Consider the following 21,053-nt stretch of genomic DNA (forward strand, 5'->3'; position numbering starts at 1 on the left):
TTGTAAGATGAAATAATGCCAAATAACTTCAGTGATCTTTGGCCATATTTAGAAATGCTGTAGGCTGAATGTTATATTGAAATCTTATTATAGATCATGTCAGATAAATTCCTTTGCTTCTGTTCATCGTTAAAATGTTTGGGAGGGGATTCATCCCAAGTGGCTTATGCTGGGACAGCATTGCCTGTGATCTCTCTGTCTTGGAAGCCAAAGCATGTTAACAAAGCTTACTATATTTAATATTAAACAAAACAACAAGCTTCTGTGTTTGTAACAGTCACTACTGGGCTAGAACTGAGCTTTGAAGGATGCTGTTTTGTTCCTCTAGAAACCAGAATCCAAAAGGGCTGTGAGTCAGAACGAATGCTTTCTGAAACATGAGCATCAACAGAAGCAGACGAAGCTGTAGTCCATAGCTGCTTTGGAGAGGCAAGATAAGTCACTAATCCAAGTGCAATGACAAGTATGTTGCAAGGCTCCAGAGGGACTGAATTGTGGAGAAAAACTGACAGTGTTCAATTGCGAGTTGTCCACACTCTCCTGGTGAGCAGACAACACCGTCCACACAGAGCAGGGCTTTGTGTGCTCCAGGGTCACTGCCCATCCTGTCCCCCACACACCACACACACATGTGTGAGTCTGGGAAATGGTGGCTGTGAAATTGCATTGAAAGCAGTGGAGGTGAAATCGAGGAGGGCTGGCTGAAAGCTCAGCTGAGTCTCTTGTTAGGTCTTGTGTAGTTTCTGGTGGGCAAGTCGTCTGGGACACGTATGAAGTGGGCTGGACAGAGAGCTGGAGATTGTAAAGAACGTGGCTGGCCTGCATTGCTTGGGAGAGGAACTGGATGAGCCGGTGAGCTGAGCTGTCCCAGCTTTAATTGCTTGTCTGGCTTGGCACAAGTTGTTCCGCATCCTGTTTTCCTTGCTTTTCTTCAGCAGAGGTTTTTGGAGTCCTGCTTCCTGAGCAGCCTGGCGCTGAATAAACTCATCTTAATTCCTTTGAGAGATATGTAGCACTTCTTCAACTCTGAACTGTTCATTAGCCAACAGAAAATGCAAAAAACAGTGATGCAGTGGAGGGAAATGATGTAGCTTTTTGCAGAAGCACCAGCTGCTTTTAAAAAGTAACTTAAATTGTCAGAGGCCATCTGTATGTTGACACTTAAGGATTTAGGATCTGACCCTGTGCCACAACAGGACCCATCAGGATCAGCTAGGCTCGTGGTGAGGGGGAGAACGTGGCTCTGAGAATCCATCCAGCCAAGCAATGAGAAAAGTCAGTCTGTAAGGTGAAAATAGCCTGGGAACTGCATCTGAGCAGGTAATTATTTGGGCTCATTAGGGCACTGGAAAAGCAGGCATCTTTTTTTTTTGATACCAGTGGGGCATCCCCATCTTCTCTGCTCCACGCTGTTCTCAGAAAGACTTCTTTGAAAACACAGAGGCATGCGGATACCTTCTGTGGCTTCTCTTTGAAGAAGGATTCTCTTGTGCCAACAAATCAGGAATTATTTAAATATTCATGCCTGGTGCTCTGCTGAATGACTGTAACGTACTGAAGGCTTTTTAATTCAGCTGGAAAACGTTTGATTCTGGAAAGGCTCGTAAATGGTATCAGATGGTTCTTCTCAGATAGGGAAAATTTGCTTCATCAGAAGGTGAACACTAATGATCTTCTTGTTAACAATCAGAGAAGAGTTCATTCCACGGAGCAAATTGGTTTCAAATGAAAGGAGAGCCCTTGCAGCAGTGAGAATGGCTGCTCTCAGTGCCTGCTCCTGCAGGGATGCAGGTGAAAGCCTTCATTTGATCATGCAGTGTGAAGGCTTCCACGTGGGAAGCTGTGCTGTGCCCATTCCATCCCACACAGGGAGGTTCCCTCCCCACGCAGGAATGCTGGGCCGGGTCGCTCGGGAGCACACCCCGACCTTTTACACTCCTGGCTTTTTTGCAATACCAAGCAGGATTATTAGGTCAATAGTTTGTGTAATCTGCAGGGGATTACACTGGCCTGCAGCTGCTGTAAGCTATAGGGGCTTTCCCTCTTTTCCTTGAAGGAAAAAAACATATCTCCGTCCTCCAGAGGCTTCTTAAAAATCCCTTCTATTGGTTTCTGCCTGCAGTTCCCCCCTCTCTCCTCTCCCACCCTTCCTTTGGTGGTCCCCCACAGCTGGAGCTGTGGCTCTGAAAGCTGCCCTGGCTCAGGACAGCCATCAGCTTTGGGTGAGGCCACATGAATTTGGGGCAGAGCAGTGTGGAAGAACAGCTTTGTCTCTCCGAGGGGAAGAAGATGCTGTGCTCGTCAGGGTTTGCTATTTCCAAAGACTCCCCAAACTTCGGGATGAGCAGAGCTCTGGTTCCCTTCCCCATCCTCAGCACATCAGCCTGCCTCTGGCAGACTTAACTGTCCTGGCCTTTTCATCTAGAGGAAAAGCATTTTGGGTGGCTTCTGGGTCTTCTTTGTTTCTGGTCCTCTCCTGCCTGTGCCCCAGGTTGCACCCATGGTCCCTGTTGTTCCTGCACAGCCCCCTCCCCAGCACTCCCACTCCTCCCTGCTGTCTGCCTCAGGCAGCAGCTATTTCCTGCAGCGAAGCATTCGCACTCAGAATCATTAAGGCTTTGGAGGTGGTTCCTGTGAGACCTACGTAAAATAATTACATTAAGTGCCAGTGCCAGTTTTAGCAGACTGACTGAAGCTCTGAGCTGCTGTCAGCAGACGTGCGTTAGCTGTTGCTGCTGTCAGGCTTTTATTCCCTGGCTGGCACGAACAAAGCTGCTCCTATAAGAGCTGACAGCTCTCTAACCTGGAGTTACCTTGTCGTGGGCAGGTGCACTGACTTGTTGCAGTGTGCAAGGTGTATTTTGCTCTCAGATGGAGTCTGCAGTTGCTGATGCTGCCGTGCTCTTTTGTAACATGACGAAAAAGGTGATTGCTGGTGAAAGCCAGCACATGCCATGATGGTGCTGTGGGTGCAGCTGGGATGGCTGGGCAAGAGGAGAAGGAAGGGTTTGAAACCCTGGAGGGTGCAGGCAGGGGTGCAACTGCGCTGTTGAAGTCATTTGGGGTTGTTTGGAAGTGAGCTGCCCTGGTTCTGAAATCCTCTTGGAGTCATACTGCTACCTCTGGCAGATTGCTGGGCACTGCGGGCAGGGCTTGGCAATCCCTCTTCTTCTCCAGAAAAAATGAACAATAGAAGGGAAGGAAACGTGCTCTGCTGCTGCCACCTACCTCCAGCAGCTATAAGTGCTCAGTTGAAGGCTTCTCCTTTAATTTTTGTTAACAAGCCGGATGTAGGTCAAACTCAGTTCAAATATGGTTGTCCAGTGCTAAACGGCAGCAAAAGCTTTGGTGGGCTGCTCCTTCCCTGGGCCACAGGGATGAATCTTCTCCCCTGTCATTGCCCATTGCAGAGAGCACCACCTGGGCTCAGTTTAGCTGTTCTGGCCCCACAGCTGGGACTGCAGAGGTGTGATCAGAGCCCTGGGACTGCTCCTCCCCCTGCTGGCACTGTCCTGACCAGCAGAAGGATGCGGAGCCATGTAGGTGAGACAGAAAACAGCCAGCATTTCTAAAGAAGTCAACCCCAACATAGCTGCAACTTCTTCTTTACGAGGGACAAGCATAACTTGAAAGGACAGCAGCTGGTTCAGGTGGAATCGAGCAGCGAGGCAATGTTTTCTGAGCCCTTCGCGGGCAGCAGCTGACATGTATGGCTCTGGGATGTAGTGGTGGAGGGGATTCATGGTGTGACCAGCCATCAGTCAGGTGCTGTGCTGGAAGGATGTTACACTCAGCCTTGACAAAAGTCTCCTCACTCTGTTTTCCCATTTATGTGGAGAAGTGATAACCTAGGCTTCTGCTGTGGCTTGGCACAGGATGCGTGAAGCGAATGACTAATGTGCTCATCAGAAGGATGCCCTTTGCCTCACCATCTTTCCTTTTCCTCTTTTCCAGGTATGGCAGATTCCTGAGAATGGGCTCACGCTGTCCTTGACAGAGCCAGTGGTAGTTCTAGAAGGCCATTCGAAGCGAGTGGGCATCGTGGCTTGGCACCCGACGGCGCGCAACGTGCTGCTCAGTGCAGGTATGTGGCAGTGCTGTGTGGGCAGCAGCCATCCCCGTGGCATCCCACGCGGATGGCCATCCCGCGTGGCATGGGTGTGTTGGAGGAGAGGGAGCTGATGGCTCCTCCTGTCCTCTCCCAGCTGCTTCAGGGAATCACAAGACCCGTGACAGTTCCTAGGAACACTGTGACATGTGGCTCACAGCCCCTTCCTTGGCCTTTTATTGCCCTCAGTTTACAGGGACGAGAAGCAGGAAATTGGAGGTATGAATTACAGGATTACAACTGTTAGACTTTCTTTGATCTGCAAGTTTCGTCAGCTGAGAGGCGTTCATATGCACTCTCCTCATCCCTGTTCTCATGTACTACTTATAAAAGGCCTAACTGTTCCTCCATTTTGCTGTCAGCTGTCCCAGTGCCTGGCTCTTCATTCCACAAACTTTCAGTATTTTCCAAATGGCCTCCTCGACTGGTACAGTTTATGCAATGAGATTTTTTTGGCCACTGAAAAACAGTCAAATCATTATGGAAATAAAATGGAAAGTCGTTATCCATTAGCTCACTCTGCAGCTTTCACAGCATGACCTTTAGCTTGGAGTGTAATAAAAGCAGCAAATGGTTTCAGCTGGGCTGTCAGATGAGCTGTGTGTTTTTGGTAGATGTAAAGGCTCTCTGAGGTGCTGGTTTGGTTTGGATCTGGTTTCCCCAAAAATGCTTTGATGCAGGCTTTGTGGCAGTTAAATTAACAAAGCTCAGTGTGGGAATGCACGAAAGGAGAAGGCAGCTTGCTCAGACTCCTGCTGTGTGTGTCCAGGCAGCCTGGCCAGGAGGATACCATCAGGTCACTGCAGCCTCCAGGCTTCCTCTTGGTGGCACCAAACTGATGTTGGATGTCTATTGGACTGTTTAGGAGTGCACAGGGATCATTATGTTCCCCTCAGTATGTTTTCACCCCTCCTTAAGCATTAGGAAGCATTGCTAACTTGCACGTTGTGCTTTTGTTCTCTTCTCTGGGATCTTATGGCTGCAGTCCTGTTCTTTATTTTGCTGTCATCTTGTTCAAGGCTTTATTCTTTTTCTTCTTGCTGTTTGGTCCTTGAACAAAACCACCTGCCTAATGATTCTCATGAAACAGCTGACCTCAGCTTTTGATGCCTGCTGTTTTTCCCCCCGCTATGTTCCGCTGTTTCTTCTACTGTCACTTGCCGAATTCTCCATCCACGCCACTTTCTGCTGCAGATCTCTATAACCTGAGAGAGCAGTGACTGTCAGCCAGTGCTGTCATGTGCAGAGCTGTAAGAACATCACCTCTTTGCCTTCTCTGTCCACTTTGTCCCCTCTCTGACCCTGTATTCAAGTGAGGTGGTGCTGCCTGGGGCGCTGCACACAGAGCACACTTAAGAGACAGTGCCCGAGGCACTGCAGCTGCAGCAGGTCTTATTCCTTGCTCTCTGCTGCTGGCTTTCTTCAGTTCACATCACGGCTGTGATTTTTTAGCTTTTATTTTCTCTTTCAGGTTGTGATAATGCAATTATCATCTGGAACGTGGGGACAGGTGAAGCCCTCATCAACTTGGATGACATGCACGTGGATGTGATCTACAATGTGAGCTGGAATCGCAATGGCAGCCTAATCTGTACAGCTTCCAAAGACAAAAAAGTTCGAATCATTGACCCCAGGAAACAAGAAATCATCGCTGTAAGTTTGTGCAGTCATTTCACTTCAGCAGAGAGAGCATATAGAGGAAGTACCTTTTTTTCCCAGTGCACACCACGTTCAGTCATCTTCTTCAAAGTGAGAAAGAAATTACAAGGGGGATAGCAGTGCTTGGAGGATTTGTCTGGGTTTATTGGAATTAGTGTTTGAACTGGGATTTGAGGGCTCAGTTTTAAAACCTGCTGGAGTGTAATTCCACATCTAATCCTTTTGCATAATTACAGTTTCAAAGTTGTGTATGCAGAACAGAGATTTAGCAGCCTTGTATGCATTGTAGCTTGAGAAGAAGCCTTCCTTCAGCCTTGTAAGAATTGGATAGGCAAAGCTGAAGCAAGCTGGCTGTGACCACTTCTTTTATAGCTTAGTAATGGCTTTCTTCCCTCAAGCATCAGGCAGGGGTGGCTGGATGTTGCTCCATATAGTCAGCATCGTGAAGGAGCAGCATGTCCTGCTGGTGTTCTGTGCAGTCAAAAGAGAATCACCACTGGTGGGGCATTCTGCTCCTTGCTAAAGGCTGTTCTTCACATCTATTTCAGGAGAAAGAGAAAACCCATGAGGGAGCCCGGCCCATGCGAGCCATTTTCCTCGCTGATGGAAACATCTTCACGACCGGCTTCAGCCGCATGAGCGAGCGGCAGCTGGCCCTCTGGAATCCAGTAGGTTCTTGTCCCACGACTGCTGTGCTGTTGTTGTGCCCAGCTGAGCTGGTGACCAGGACCTACAGTCAGCTGCTGTGTTTGGTTGATCTACTTGAGCTTCTTCCTTCTCTCTGACCCTGCTCAGACTTCCTGTGCCAGAGCGTGTTGATGTTATTTGGACTTGATGCTCGCTCAGGAGAGGAAGTGGGTTTTCTTCTGTCAGCCCCTGCCTCACTGAGAGCAGAAGTGAAGCTGGCAGCTGCACGTCTGAAGTGCAGGGAGAGTACTTGAGTTGTACAGAGCGAGACAGCAGCAAATCTATCACAGTGGCACAGGGTTCTCACTAACATGACTGCATCCTATCTTTCCCCTTAACTTGACCCCCTTGCCTGGGGTCCTGCTCTGAATGTGTCTTGTGATTAAAACATCCTGAGGGAATGGATGAGCTTGCAAGACATCAGCATTTGTTACTGTAACACATAGAGCCTTCAGGGTGGAGAAGCCGAGTGTTCTCTAGCTCCACAGAACTGTTAATGATGCAGATCCTGTGTTAATATCAGCTTTTCCATTCTTTGATAACAATAGAATTTTCTTTTTCACATTTCCAGAAAAACATGGAGGAGCCAATAGCCCTTCACGAGATGGACACCAGCAATGGGGTCCTGCTGCCATTCTATGACCCAGATACCAACATTATTTACTTGTGTGGCAAGGTGAGGAGAAGCTTTTAATAACCAGGCTTGTTTAGAGGTAGACTGATTGAATGAATGATGCTGATGAAGTTGTAAACAAATCTGAAAAATTCCAGGCTGGTTTGATCCTCACTCTGCAGGGCTACACAGAGCCTGTGAGGTCTGCACTGTGAAGGCCTGGTGTGTAATTGGATGTTTCTATGAGATGAATTCATATGGGTAAAGCTGCTCTTCATTCAGCAAGTCAGATGCTTTCATTCAAACATCTTTTGTTGGCGTTGACCTGAATGTTTGTGCGTTAATATGGGAGGAAAGTGCATTTTAGATTGTGTTATCCTCACACTTGAACGTGATGGAGCACGCAGCAATGCTCATGCTAATTTTGTGGGGCTAGATAATAGAAAACTGGGGTCACCTGTGCTCCTTTCTAAAAGCAATCTGTTGGCATTAAGTGCTCTGGAGTGCCCACTTCTGAGTGCTGCAGCTTTGGACTTCCTACGAAAGGAGCTAAAAACAAGAAGAGGTGAACAAGTAATTAAAAAGGAGGATCCATACAAGTAAATCCAATGTAGGCCTCTAATGGGAAGCACTTGTTCCATATGCCTGCTACCTCTCCTGCTGTTACAGAGATGCCTGCGTGGCAGGATTCACTCTGGAGTGATCTCTTTGTGTCCTGCAGGGTGACAGCAGCATTCGCTACTTTGAGATCACGGATGAATCCCCCTATGTTCACTACCTCAACACCTTCAGCAGCAAAGAGCCGCAGAGGGGAATGGGGTTCATGCCAAAGAGGGGCCTTGATGTGAACAAGTGCGAGATTGCCAGGTAAGGAGGAAGGCTGATCCCAATTTCCAGCTTGGATGCAGCAAGCAGGTTTGAAACTGTCTCAAGAATTTATTGTGAACAGCAGCGTGTGCAGATGTGGTTCAGAATCACCAAGGAAAGTAAGGCAAAGGAAAGCACCTCGGGGATGCAGGCTGATGTCTGCAGTGGCTCCTGGCATACTGCTGGTAGGGAATGTGCTGGAGGTGGTTTCTGAAGCTGCTTGGTCCTCCTCTTATTAATGAAAGCAGGAGAGTCAGAAAGGAAGCAAAGCCTTCAAACAAATTGTCTGCAGCATATGCATTTTCCAGTAGCAGTGCCTCAGTGGCTGAGCTGAGGGATTGGGGTTTGTGTAACTGGCTCAGAGTAAGGCTGTGTAGTGAGCAGGACGCTGCTGGTGCTGTGATACCTGGAAATCACTTGTGTGGTGCTTGTCTCAACAGCCCAAGCAGCGGGCTGTGCCATTCTGATGGCCCTTCTGGCCAGAGTGCTCTCTGAAGTCACGCAGTGCCTAGGAGGGAGTTCTGCACGCACACAGGTAGCTTTCTCTGGGCCTTACAAGGGCTCTGCTCTAGCGCAGCCCTGCTGTGACTCTTTAGGATTGCCTCTGCTTCTCAGTACACTGCTATGCATGAGCAGCAGAACTGAGGCTTCCTCTGCATGGCGTGTCAACTGTCCTCCCTCCAAGTCACACCTCTTCTTCATTATTATTATTATTATCCTTTTTTTGAAAGGTTCTTCAAGCTTCATGAGCGGAAATGTGAGCCCATCATCATGACAGTCCCTCGAAAGGTGAGCCCAGGATGCTGCTGGCACGGTGTGCAGCACTGCTGCCTTCCAGCCCCAAAGCTCCTGACCCACTCATTTCTCCTTGCAGTCGGACCTCTTCCAGGATGACCTGTACCCGGACACAGCTGGCCCAGAGGCAGCGCTGGAAGCAGAAGAGTGGTTTGAGGGGAAGAATGCTGATCCCCTTCTCATTTCCTTGAAGCATGGGTACATTCCTGGCAAGAACAGGGATCTCAAGGTGGTCAAGAAGAATATACTGGATAACAAACCTGCTGCAAACAAGAAAAGTGATCTCATAAGTGCTCCAAAGAAAGCAGCTGATGCCTCAGACACTGTGAGTAAAATCCGCAGGCTTTTGGGGGTGCAGGCCTGAAATTGTTTGCCATCCTTAGGAACAGTTCTAACAAAGCTGGTGTGTGCAATTCCAGCACGCTGGGATTGGGTCAGGCTGCTGTCTGCAAGGAGGGTTTGCATAAGGGATGTGGTTAGCAGCATGAGTGGGCTGATGGTTGGACTTGATGATCTCAGAGGTCTTTTCTAACCTTAATGATTCCACAGTGGGAGTTCAGCATGCTCGAGCCTTGCAAGGCTCCCATCCAGAGAAGTCCCTTTGCTTTAACAACTGAATTCTGCAGGACCGAATCCTGCCATCTCATAACGAATATATGCTGTGTCTTTCCTTCCAGCAAAACGAAGCCAAATTGGATGAGATTTTGAAAGAGCTGAAATCCATAAAAGACACCATCACCAACCAAGACGAGCGCATTTCCAAGCTGGAACAGCAGATGGCGAAGATCGCAGACTGAGCGGGGCTGGCGGGCGCTGCCAGCCCAACACATTCCAGTTCCCCGGTTTGGCCAGCAGCAGCGTGCAGCATTCCAGTACGAGCTTTCCTGTTCTCCCAAATTCACGTCAACGAGAGCCGATGATTAAAGCCAAGCTTTTTAGTGAAAGAAGTTTTTTTTTTCCCTGATGTTTTAATGAATTTATGTGACTGTGTCAAACAATTCAACGACAATAAGTGCTACTTTTACAGTCTTTATTATTTTTTTTTTCACAGATGTTATGAATTATTGAAAAGAAACCCATTCTGACTCTTTCCATGTTGTGCCCAAATATCTTTTCTAGATGTAGGGACCAATGCCACATTGTTCGTAACCATTTTTTTTTTTAAAGTTGCCAAAAAAAAAAAGAAAAGAGAAAAAAAAACTTGCTTTTTTTTTTTTTTTTAAAGTTTTATTTGCCACTTTGCAGTATTTGTGTTTTAAATTTAAAGGGACAGCACTGTGTGTGTGTGCGCGTGCGTGTATGGGGGTGTTTATACTGTTTAGAGATCGGAACTGAAGCTATTTTGTATACATCTTCAATGTTGAACAATCAGATCGGCTTCCCTCGCAGTGTGGCTGCTGCTGAGCCCCTCAGAGGTGACTTTCCTGCCTTCCTAATGCCTTCTGACCGTGGTTGAAAAATATATATATCGTTCTGAACGAAGCGATCCGTGCCGCAATGCCTCTTCTCCTTTGTACACCCTGCAGGACTTCTGAACCAGCGTCGTGCTGCCCTTGGAAAAGAGTTTGGGACCATCCCAGCTGTGTCCAAATGGACGTGTGCTCATTGCCAGGTTTTGTTTTAAGGCAGAAGTGACCTCCGTGCAGGCAGTGGTGTTGATGGGGCACAAAGCTTACGGTGTGCATTGTCAGCAGCCTGCAGGCCACACGTACAGCCAGCTCCTGTGCTGTGTGCGTGGCTGTAAATGTGTGCCTGCACCTTCATTGCTTTCAGAAGCCTTTTAAAAGCTGTGACTTTGCAATTCTTTGTCCCAGACTGTAGTGCTGATGATAGAAATTTGGACTCTGCTTCCAAAGCAGTGTTAGGAGCAGCCAGGCAACTTTCGCGATGGATCTCAGAAACAAAACGCCTCCGACTGTTGTTGATCTTTTTCTCCCCCTCTATCATCCCTGCCTTAAAGCTTTGCAGGAAATGGTTTCTTCCTGGATGAGATCAGCAACTCTCCTCCTCTTTGAGGTCCTCAGCTGAAAGGTGCAAGGCACGCCAAGCTCCTCGCTGGGTTTCTGCTGCTCACATGAGGTCTGCACTGCCAGGGGGGTGTCTGGGCACGGGACAGCCATGTTCTTGACTCTATATCTGGTCATAGGAGTTCCCATAGGTGTGCCCAGGATGATGCTGCCCAGCCAAACTCTGCCAGCCCTCAGGCTTTGCTGTATTGGTGCAGCCCATATGCAGTGCCCAGCATCCCTTATCTAACCCAACGTGAGCAAACCTGTTGGGGTCAGACCAACATCTGGGAAGCAGTCAGCAGCTGATGAGCCCCCAGTCCCCTCCCAGCTGTGCTCTTAGTCCTTCATCCTGCACGGCTGCAGCGTGCGTGCCTGTGTGTGTGCTCAGAGCAGCAGCAGGATGCGTCCCTTCATCCAGGCTGATCCTTTTTTCCATTAGGTTAGCTATAGACAGCCTCAAATCCCCCATTAGGTTGGTTTTTTTGGGGGGTTTTCCTTTTTTCAGTGTTTGCATGTTCACTCCTTACCCGTTAAGGATTCTCTGTGCTGGAAGGGATGTCTGTGTCGGTGAGAATGGGGACAGCTAGGAGAAGTAGCAGAGAGGCATGAGGATGAGATGCGAGAGGCAGAGAATGTGTTATGATCCCAGAGCACGAAAGCTTCCTCAAAGTGTTTTTAGATGGGGGGTGTGGGTGACTGCTGGTGCCGTGTCGCAGCCCTCCGGGTCCTGGGGCCGTTTGGTGAGGTTTCTGTGCCGCAGTATATGGCTGAGCTGATGTGTCTTTACTTTTGGGAAGTCAAAACCAAACTCTTCCACTCCCCCCAGTTCGGTGATCTCTGTGTTGATTTGTGTGACTTCAGGGTGGTTGTGTGCTTGGGGAGAACTTTTATTTTATTTTTGAATTGGAGGGAAATAAGTTTCCGAACCGCTGGATGGAGGTGCCCAGATGGGGTTGGTGTGCGGTGGAGGTTTGAGGAATGGCCGCCGTGGCTGTGAGCTTATAGCTTGTGCTTTATTTAAATGAACTGATGATGCCTCGCCAGGCTCAGCCAGAGTCAGTGCCTGAAGCTTTTTGTAGCCGCGATATCCCAGAAGAGAACCAGCGACGTCCTGAAAGATGCGCTCTTATAGAGCGGCCATAGTTATCTGTCCAAATATTTGCTTCCATTTTCAAGAGATAAAAAGTCATTGATTACAAACTTCCTTCTCTTGGTTTGTTCTTTGACTGTGTTCTTGCCAGGCCTGGGTGCCCAGGAAGGTGTGGGGATGGGGAATGACATCAGCCGTGCCCAGTTCCCCTCTTGGAGCTGGTCCCAGGCAGGTGTGGGGGCTGTGGGGTTGGGGTGTGGGTTCTGATCAATGATGGCACCACAGGATAACCACAGCAATGGAAACCCGGTAGTGGGGCTGAGCCACCCCTCTTCTGGGACTCTGCGTTCTGCCCAGTGTGGCCCCAAGGGATGGTGGTTTCACTGCAAGCACAGCTGGGGGCTGCTGAGAGGGCAAGATGGCAATGCTCTCTGCAGGAGATGCTCCCTTGCAGCCTGTGCATGCCCTGGCCTTGTCCCAGTGATGCTCTACCCCTGCCCCGTGGGTTTCCCAGAAGCTTTGGGGTGGATGCAGCCAAGCACTGCACCCTGTGTTGGGGCAGAGGGTTGTGGTGGGGTTGTTTTTGGATGCAGGGTGTGTGCTGCGGATGTGCTCTTGCAGCACCCTTCCTGCGGGTGCAGCTCCTGCACACTGCTGTGCCGGTGCTTGCGGTCAGGGCGGGTTCCTCCTCAGCATCCCTGTGCTCTGTGAACCTGAGTGCTGCCCTGGGCGGGTGCAAGGAGAAGCATTTAGGTGTGGGGGCTCTGTGAATGCATAGAGCCAAGCCCCTGCCCTCCTCCTTTCCACACGGGGTCCCCTGTGTCATCCCATGGGGTCAGCTCTCAGGGATCTGTGCCTGCACCGTGCCATGGGCACTGCCAGCTTTTGCACTGCCTTTCCTATCACTTCTGCTTTCACTTGTGCTTTGAGCACAAGCCCCAGCGTGCAGGCTCGGAGAAGCAGGGCAGTGGAATAGCCACGGGACCATCATCCTGGTAAAGGAGCAGGAGGCTGATTTCTGGGGTGCACACAGCCCCCTGGCCTCCGGTGTCAGCGTCACGTCCTCTTCTTGCAAGGCTCCAAAACCACAGCCACATTTCCTGCCTGCCTCACTGGGGAGTTGCAGGCGGAGCGCAGCCCACGACGCCCCTGGGTTTGGGACCTCAGCAGCGACAGCCACCGGTGCTGCAGCTCGGGGTCCCTCAACATCCCCCGGCACAGGTGAGCCTCAAAACCCATGGGGATGGAGCAGGGTGCCCAGGGGATGCATAGAGTCTGCAGGGGCTGTCACCTCTTCCCCATGCTGCTCACCGGGATGTGAGGAGGGCGGATGTGGGGCAGTTTTGGGGCTGGATGTGAGCTGTTTGGGGGCTGCTGAGTGCCGGGTGGGTTTGGGTGGTTTTAATCCTGCTCTGAGTGGATGCCCCCAGCATTATGTTGGCAGCACAGAGGGGGAGGAAGGCACTGGGGGTTCTCAATCTGCAGCCCGTACCATCCCCACACTTTCATTTCCACTCAGGCAGCCCTCCTGCACTCACTCTTCTTACAGTGGCCGTCTCCATCACAGCTCGTTTCCCATTTCCAGCCTTTCCACTTCCCTTTGCAAACTCTCTTTGCTCGGGTGGAGGGGCCTCGTTTCACCCACCCCATGTGTCCTCCCCAGGTCCCATGGCACTGGGCTACACCGTGCTGCTGGCACTGCTGCTCAGCACCCTGCAGGACTGCAGGCCCCGGCCCATGCAGCAGGACCTGCAGTGGGTCTGGGGGGCAGCAGAGATCCCGGCTGAGCCCCCGCTGCCCTTGCGCAGAAGAAGAGCTGATGCTGGACCCCACAGCACCACTGTGATGCCTGTTAGCAATGAGATTGCATCCCCTGGGCATGACATGCTGATGGAGCCGGATAACACCACTGGGCAGCCCAAACCTTTGGTGGTCACCACAGCAGGTGAAATGGATGACTCCACTGAGCCTCATGCACTGCTGGACACGGAGGCAGACAACACCTCCAGCCAGGCCTTGGTGCCGACCACGGCCGGTTCCTTGGATGAGACCGATTCCCCCCAGTCTCAGCTCTTGGGCACAAAGTCACCACCGCAGCCAGGCAACACCCCCAGGCAAGCCAAGGCCTCGCTGGTCACCACAGTGAATCCATTGAATGAGACCAACACCCCTGAGCCCACTGTGCCGCTGGGCTCAGAGCTGACATCAAAGATGAACGACAGCACCAGCAAAGCCAAGGCCTTGGTGGTCACCACAATGGATCCTTTGGATGAGACCGACTCTCCTGAGACAGCGCCCGGCACAGCACCCCAAAGCGGCAGCACCCTTGTGCCCAACCAGCTGATGGAATCCACAGGGCATGGCACGGATGGGACCGTCACCAGTGACACGGACATCTCCACGGAGCCAGGCTCAGCTCTACTCCCCACCACCACATTTTCCAAAAAAACTGGCTCTCGCCCTCCATGGGAGGTGGACACAACACCTTTATCCATGAAACCATGGGGGACCACAGCGTCGGAGCCCTCCGATGACCTGTGGGACAACAGCTCGCTGATGAACAAGTGCCTGCTGGCCATCCTGCTGCTGGCACTGGTGGCCGGGCTCTTCATGGTGTGCACGGCAGTGCTGGGCACCTTGCTTTGGCGGCGGGTGAGGACGGCTCGTCGGCAGCTTGGCCCCACCGAGATGATTTGTATTTCCTCACTGCTGCCCGACAGCGAGCGTGCTGCCAGCAATGGTCCCCGGCGTGGCATCCCTGTGCGTCACAGGCTGCTGGTCGATGCCAGCTCTGAAGCTGATGGTGATAACCTGACGCTCAGCAGCTTTCTGCCGGAGCATTCCTGAAGCATCGTGGTGATGGAACAGCGTGGGGTCCGCCGCTGGTGCCACCACTGTTCGCCTTGGAACTGTATGGAAAAGACTCATCCACCCCATTAAAATGCCTCTGCTACACAGATGCGGTGATCTCTCAGTGCCTGCCCACATCCCCGTCCTGAAATTTCGCTTCTCCATCCTCCTCCTCTGATGGCAGCAGCAGAAATGAAACCCTCCCAGGGTGCAGAGTGTATGGAGATGGTGATCCCAGGGTTCCCAACCTCATGCTGGGAGTGGAAAGGGTGGTGGTGCTGCAGTGAGTGTGTTTGTGGCTTAACATGCTCCTGCCTGCAGTCAAATGCAATGGGGCAAGGGGATGGCACTGGGGCTGGTAGGGTGCTGCTGGCCTGTATCCCACACCCACAGGTGGTGGTTGTGGGCTCTTGGCCTTGTGTCCAGGGGGAGAAGAGGACTCTGGGACCATGCTGGTCTCACCTTGTCCCAGTGGGGAGGTGTCGGCCATCCCTAGAGTCATCAACCCAACCTCTTCCCTGTGCTCAGCTTGGAGGAGTCACCCAAGTGAGCAAAAATGGCTTACATCCCTGCCCCACCATAGGGCTGTGCCCCTGTGTCACCATCCTGGTCCTCCATGGGCACATCCTTGCATCCCCATCCATGTGCCATTTGGGCACAGCATCCCCACCCCTGCTCTTCCAGTCTCAACATCACCATCCCCAACGTCTCCATCCCCAATCTCCCCATCCCTGTCCCAGCTCAGCATCCTGCTCCCACCATCCTCAGCCCTCTCCCCCCGCCCTGTCCCCATGTCCCCACCACCGTGCTCACACCACCATTTGCAGCATTTGGGCAGCGAAGCCCCTCCCCAAGTGCTGTGCCCCAATGCATCCATGCCTCGAAAGCAGAGGAGTGGCCATCCCGCTCCCGCCCTGGCCTCTGTGTGTTTACATTCACGCTCTGCTTTGAATATTTTCCACCTCGCTCAATGTAAATGTTTACGGTGAGGCTGCAGGGCCGGTGCAGCGGGGACGGCGTGGTGGGGCCACCCCACAGCTGCTCTTCCATAATGACAGCTGTCTGCCATCAGATGGATGTGGTGCCACGCTCCTTGCGAGGGACAGGGTGTAGGATGGGATGTCCCCATGCCTTGAGCCACAACACAGGGCAGCGGCCAGGTTGGCTCCAAGGGTAGCTCCGTGCTTGGGATGCAGTGGCTGTGCACAGTGCTGGGCAGAGCACAGTGCTGTGTTGTGCAGGCTGCTTTGTGGCTCACTGCTGTGCTGCCCACATGGCCACGCACGCTGCGGTGCAGCCCTGCAGGACGAGGTTCCCCCCCCAGCTATTTTGCTGCCACAGCAAAGAGCAAACCCAACGGAGCAAATTACAAGCAGACCAAGGCCGAAATTTCCCAAATTGCTGGTTGGGCTCGGGGCTGTGCTGAGCCGAGCCCTGTGGGCCCCCACCTTTCATCTGCCCCAAATTACACAGCACAGCCCGGGCGGTGCTGCCCTGCCCAGTCCCCAAAAACAGCATCGTAATGGTCGGTGGGTGCTGGCAGAGGGACCACCCCAAATTGTGCTCTTTGCAGACAGGGACAGTGGTTCAGTGCTCCCCAGTGCTGCTTTATTCCAAATCTCATCACGGACCCATGGTCCTTGAGACAAGGAATGGGGACACATGGCACGTAGTGGGGCCTTGGCTCCATCCCAGGCTCTCCTCTCCCTTTTAGGATTTGCAGATAATTTAAGGTCGGGATAAAGCAGCAGCTGTGAGCAGCCGGCGGGCTGCAGGCAGACGGACAGATGCGTTATTTCTGGGAGAGAGGGGGTGACGCCGGGTGAAACCTGAACTGCGTCGGGGATGGAAATGGGGACAGGGACAGGAACGGAGACGCCCACCCTCATCCCCCACCCTGCGGTCCCAAAGCAGTGGCTTCTTAGGGGGATTCTGGCAGGGTCCCCAGGGAGGCGGGATGCAAATAGCAAGGGGATGAGGTCACTGCTTGAGTTACTTCAGCTGCAACGGAGGGGATGAGGGGCCAAGAAGGGTGGGATGGGTGATGCCCTCATTCTGGAGATGTTTCTGCACCTCAAGGCCACACTGTGAGCCATCAAAAGTCTCGGGGAACCAAGCCCCAAACCCTCCTCATCCCTGTCCCTGTCTTGGGCCCCATCCCTGTCCTTATCCCTGTGGATCTCAGGGTAACACCTCCCAACTCTCTCTCTATCCTGGGGACATTGCTCTGCCACGGGATGATGGGAGCTATGTGACAATCTGGCCTCCAGGGAAAGGCCAAAGCTGAAAGGGGGTGGCAGAATGGACATCTTTGGTGTGCGTGGTGGCAGACAGGGTGGATAGGGTGTAAGGGGGGATGAGCTGGAGGTGATGGAGGGGGTGAATGAAGTGGATGGTATGGGTGGACGAATGGGATGGAAGAGACTGATGGGACTGATGGGGTAGATGGGATGGATGGGATGGATGAGGCAGGTGAGCAGAGCTCTGCGTGCAGTTTTGATCCCCTTTTGTTCCAGGGCAGATGCATGATCATGCTTTGCAGGACCATGTGTCCTGAGCCCACATCATGGCAAGACTTAGGTTTACAGGGATGGGATCCAGCCCCAGGTTGGGTTGCAGCCAAAGGAAACTGCATGGGGGGCAAAGCTCACATTTTGGGGCTGCACGTAGCCCTGAAGGAACCATGCTGTTAACTCCATCCCTTGCTACAAGCCCCTCCTCACACCCCCCTTTCCTCACTTGCATCCCAAAAAGGAGTGTGGGGAAGGTGACCCCCTTCATTGAGCAGCCCCCAGCCCAGGGCCGCCCCACTGGGAGGGAGCCATAGTGGGCTGGGGGCCGCCTGCCCCTCTCCAGCCTCCCCCTGCTCCCTCCCCAACACGGCCCTAATGAGAACAAGCTGGTCTGCTGCGCACACAGCCAGTGAGCTCAGGGCTACGGCGGGTGAAGGAGGAGGAGAGGAAGAAAAGGAGGAGGAGGGAACGGGACCAGGGCTCAGTGCAGACAGGCAGAGGAGCACGGGACAGACACGCAGTGCCGGTGAGGTGAGCCCCCTGAACCCCGAGTCTGTTGCATGGAGTCTGCTCTCCCCAAAGCTCTTACTTTCTAATGCTTTGTGCTCTCTTTTCTGCTCAAACTCCAATTTTTTGGGTGGCTTGATGGCTTTTGGGGTGCAGGATGGGGCTGCAGCTGTCTGTATGTTTTGGAGGATAGTATGTCTGCACAGCACCGAAATCTCCAAAGTCATAAGTTGCAGAAAAGCAGAGTTGCATCTGCGTTGGTGTGGCAAAGCCAGGGATGGGGCCACATGGTGGGGATGGGGACAAGGAGACGGCAATGGTCACCCATTTGGGTTTCGTGTATTGACTCTACAGCTGCTGGCTCCTTTTGCAAACAAAGTCACATTCCTGGGACATGGGATCGCACCCCAATACTGAAACTGCATCCCCCAAACTCCCAGCAGGGATTGCAGGGCCACCTCCCACCCCGTGCACGCGCTGCTTTAATGCAAACCAGATTTCTGCAGCCAGAGAGAGCTGGAGCGCCAAGAGCTCCGGCTGGAGGCTGAGACTGGGGGGAGAGAACCCCAAGCTGGTCGGGATTTGGGGGTGTAAGGATGGGAGATGGGCCTGGGGGGATGTGCTGTGTCTGGTACCGGTTGAGCTCCTGCCAGCCTATTTATAGCTGAGCTCAGGCTGGGAACCGTTTGGAGCGCGCAGCGCTGGGACGAGCGTTGGGAAATGCGGCGGCTCCATCTGTGTCAGAGTTTCCACTTGGAAACCTCAATTTTCAGGAATTTTCAAACCAGACGAAGGCAGCCTGCAGCCAGCTCTTGGCTCTCACCCTGGTCACCTCGTCGCGCACGCAGCGTCCCCATGACTTGAGCAATCGCGTTGGGCTGCTTTCCATCTATTTTTACAGCCCCTCTTCGCAAAACAAACACAAACTTTGCTTATCCTCCCCACTGCAGCGAGTCCATTTTTTGCTTTTCTTGAAGAATTTCAGCTGTGTGTGGCTGGGGGTCAATGCACTGCTTGGGTTGGGGTCAATGTGACGCAGTCTTGGCTTGGGGTTTGGGTTTTTCCTCCAGTAAGCCCTAACGTTTTGCTGTCCCCCTGCTCTCCGCAGGGCGATGGCGGCGCAGCTGCCCGCGTGCCTTCTGTTGGTGTTTCTGGTGGCCCTGGTGCACTCAGCAGCCCCACGGCACGTGGCTGCGTTCCACGAGCCCAGTGTTGGCAGCGGGGATGGAGAGGAGGCCTCTGCTGTGCCCCCCGCCCAACCTGTGACGCCGGGAAGCGGCCCCACAGTGGGGGACGTGGTGGGGACAGCCATCACCAACAGCTCGGCGCCGGGCAACGTCTTGGATGGGTTGGTGGATTTCTTCAAGGAGTACATGCTGCTGGTGGTGGTGGTGGGATCGTTGGCCTTCGTCTTGCTCTTCATCATCTGCGCCGCCGTCATCGTGCGGCAGAAGCACAAGGCGTCAGCCTACTACCCATCTTCCTTCCCCAAAAAGAAGTACGTGGACCAACGGGATAAGACCGGAGGGCCTCGGGACTTCAACGAGGTGCCTGAGAAGGCTCCAGACCCCGACGCTGAGGAGCCCCTGGACTGTGGACGACAGCTGCAGGCTGACATCTTGGCTGCAGCCCAGAACCTCAAATCTCCCAATAAAGCGCCGTTGACCAACGGGGCCAGTGCCCAGGGAGAGCACGAGGGCGGGGAGGAAGAAGGCAGCGAGCATCCCATTGAGCCCCATCCCCTGAATCAAGATGCTGAAGGAGCGGGGTCAGAGGCAACAAACGCAGAGGGCAAGGAGGTCCAAGATGGCTCTCCCAGCACCTAGTGCCAACCATGGACTAGGAGCCGGTCTCCTGGCGGCCCTGCTCACCGCCCACCCGAACGTGGAGGCTCGAAGAAGCCCCGATGAAGCCCCACACCCCCCTCCTTTACCTCCCCCTGACCCCATACAGCCATGGGAGGCCATTTTTGAGCTGCGCTTCGGGCCGTTGAGGAGCTCAGTGCAGCTAAACCCATCGCTTGTGCTCTCTCCGTGGGTGCTTTCCTTGGATCCCCCCCCAAAAATAAAGAGAAAAACCCAGGCTGGGTCTCCCCCACCGTCCTCGCACAGCTTTTTTGCAGATGTTATTTTTGCTCATTATCGCATCCTGGCCCCCACCCAGGTAACAGGGCATGGAGGTGCCATGACCCCTGACTTCATGACCTTCTATGGTGGCCTAGAGACATTGCAGACCCCTCGGATCAGCTGCTCCCATCCCATTCTTCCAACACCCCTCCCCCCCCCCCTCCCCCCCCCAGTGCTTTGTGGAGATTGGAGGCATTTTGGACTTGTTTTGGTGAGAAAAAGAAGGGAAAACCTTAGCCAACCTTAGCAGGATGCAGTGACAATGCCCCCGTCCTTTTGTTTGCATGTCCTGAATGTCACAGACCCGTCGGAAAGCACAGTGAACAGAGCTCAGAGAGGAGCTGGAGTTTTGCCTTATTTTCTTAACCCCCTCTGCTATGAATAAAGACATCTATTATGCACATTTCTTCCTCTCATGTGTGTTTCTTGAGTTGTCAGGATAGGCAAGCCATGGGCTCAGTGCCATCCTTCCCTGGCAGTGCTTGGGGACATCAGGATGGGCAGGGGAGGCTCTGCACTGCAGCAGGCAGCAAAATATTTTGTTTAGAAAACTGTAACAGCATCCTTCCCAGAGTTATGCTCCCTACAGCTGCATGCTTGCTGCTGGTGACACCCTCAGAGCCAGGGGACGTTGTTATCACTTGCACAATCTGCATGCAATTCTCAGAAACCGTTATCTAGAGCCACACAGCAGTGTGAGTGGGGAGGGCATGGCGCTGCCTCGCCAGGGTGCAGAGCTGTGGGCTGAGATCCTCTCTGGAGAGATGTACACAGGCTTGTTTCCTGATCTCACCCTGGTTTGCTTTGAGAATTCAGTCACTTTGCTTTGTCCTGCAGCAGGAAGAGCTGATGGAAGGCAAGAGTCTGCTGTACCAGGAAGGCAGCACATGCCTGTATCCTCATGTATGGGAAGCATTAGGTCATGGGCTGACCTAGTGGTTGAGCACCTGGTGAAGGGGTGTAGCCAGCCCTGGGAGCGCAGGTGGAAGCAATTCACCTGTGTAACCCTGGGTTACACTGCCTAACCTCATTTAAGGGCTGGCAGCCACAAAGGAAGCATCTCTACCTGGAGATCATCATGTTTGATGAGCCCTGATTCTTGGGAAGGGGTAAGCAATTCTGTTTTTATTCCTGGATTGTGACTACTATCGTTCTTGGGTTTAAAGCAACTATATCTGCTGTCACTTATCCTTACCCCTCACGTTCCTGTTTGCCTTTATATTCACATC

At 52.6% G+C, this 21,053-nt stretch overlaps 3 protein-coding genes across 4 annotated transcripts in view; all 3 read left to right on the forward strand.

Annotated features, from left to right (window-relative positions):
• The window catches only part of CORO1C (coronin 1C), a 30,487-nt gene extending 20,595 nt beyond the window's left edge, over nt 1-9,892 (forward strand). The window contains exons 4-11 of the mRNA XM_048963627.1: nt 3,955-4,084; nt 5,580-5,761; nt 6,316-6,435; nt 7,026-7,130; nt 7,789-7,934; nt 8,666-8,723; nt 8,809-9,054; nt 9,407-9,892. Of these exons, the coding sequence (XP_048819584.1) occupies nt 3,955-4,084; nt 5,580-5,761; nt 6,316-6,435; nt 7,026-7,130; nt 7,789-7,934; nt 8,666-8,723; nt 8,809-9,054; nt 9,407-9,526 (1,107 nt within the window). The 3' untranslated portion in view covers nt 9,527-9,892. The remainder of the gene's footprint in view (nt 1-3,954; nt 4,085-5,579; nt 5,762-6,315; nt 6,436-7,025; nt 7,131-7,788; nt 7,935-8,665; nt 8,724-8,808; nt 9,055-9,406) is intronic.
• Nucleotides 9,893-12,765: 2,873 nt separating this feature from the next.
• Nucleotides 12,766-14,783, forward strand: SELPLG (selectin P ligand). The gene is made up of 2 exons (XM_048964393.1): nt 12,766-13,049; nt 13,492-14,783. Exon 2 carries the CDS (start codon nt 13,497-13,499, stop codon nt 14,673-14,675), a length of 1,179 nt encoding a protein of 392 aa, XP_048820350.1. The 5' UTR covers nt 12,766-13,049; nt 13,492-13,496; the 3' UTR covers nt 14,676-14,783.
• A 120-nt stretch (nt 14,784-14,903) lies between these two features.
• On the forward strand, nt 14,904-20,227 carry TMEM119 (transmembrane protein 119). Of its 2 annotated transcripts, none has more exons than XM_048964394.1 (2): nt 14,904-17,722; nt 18,807-20,227. In XM_048964394.1, the coding sequence occupies exon 2, from the start codon at nt 18,811-18,813 to the stop codon at nt 19,522-19,524; it is 714 nt and encodes a 237-aa protein (XP_048820351.1). In that variant the 5' UTR covers nt 14,904-17,722; nt 18,807-18,810; the 3' UTR covers nt 19,525-20,227. The 2 variants fall into 2 exon arrangements, with proteins under 2 accessions (XP_048820351.1, XP_048820352.1); XM_048964395.1 differs by having other exon boundaries at nt 14,904-17,717.
• Nucleotides 20,228-21,053: the final 826 nt, after the last annotated feature.

The sequence above is a fragment of the Lagopus muta genome, chromosome 17, assembly GCF_023343835.1.
Source record: "Lagopus muta isolate bLagMut1 chromosome 17, bLagMut1 primary, whole genome shotgun sequence".
Classification (NCBI taxonomy): Eukaryota; Metazoa; Chordata; class Aves; order Galliformes; family Phasianidae; genus Lagopus; species Lagopus muta.

Bases quoted from the DNA above. Each gene is read 5' to 3' on its own strand.
- SELPLG (XM_048964393.1), top strand. From the start codon at position 13,497: ATGGCACTGGGCTACACCGTGCTGCTGGCACTGCTGCTCAGCACCCTG.
- TMEM119 (XM_048964394.1), top strand. From the start codon at position 18,811: ATGGCGGCGCAGCTGCCCGCGTGCCTTCTGTTGGTGTTTCTGGTGGCC.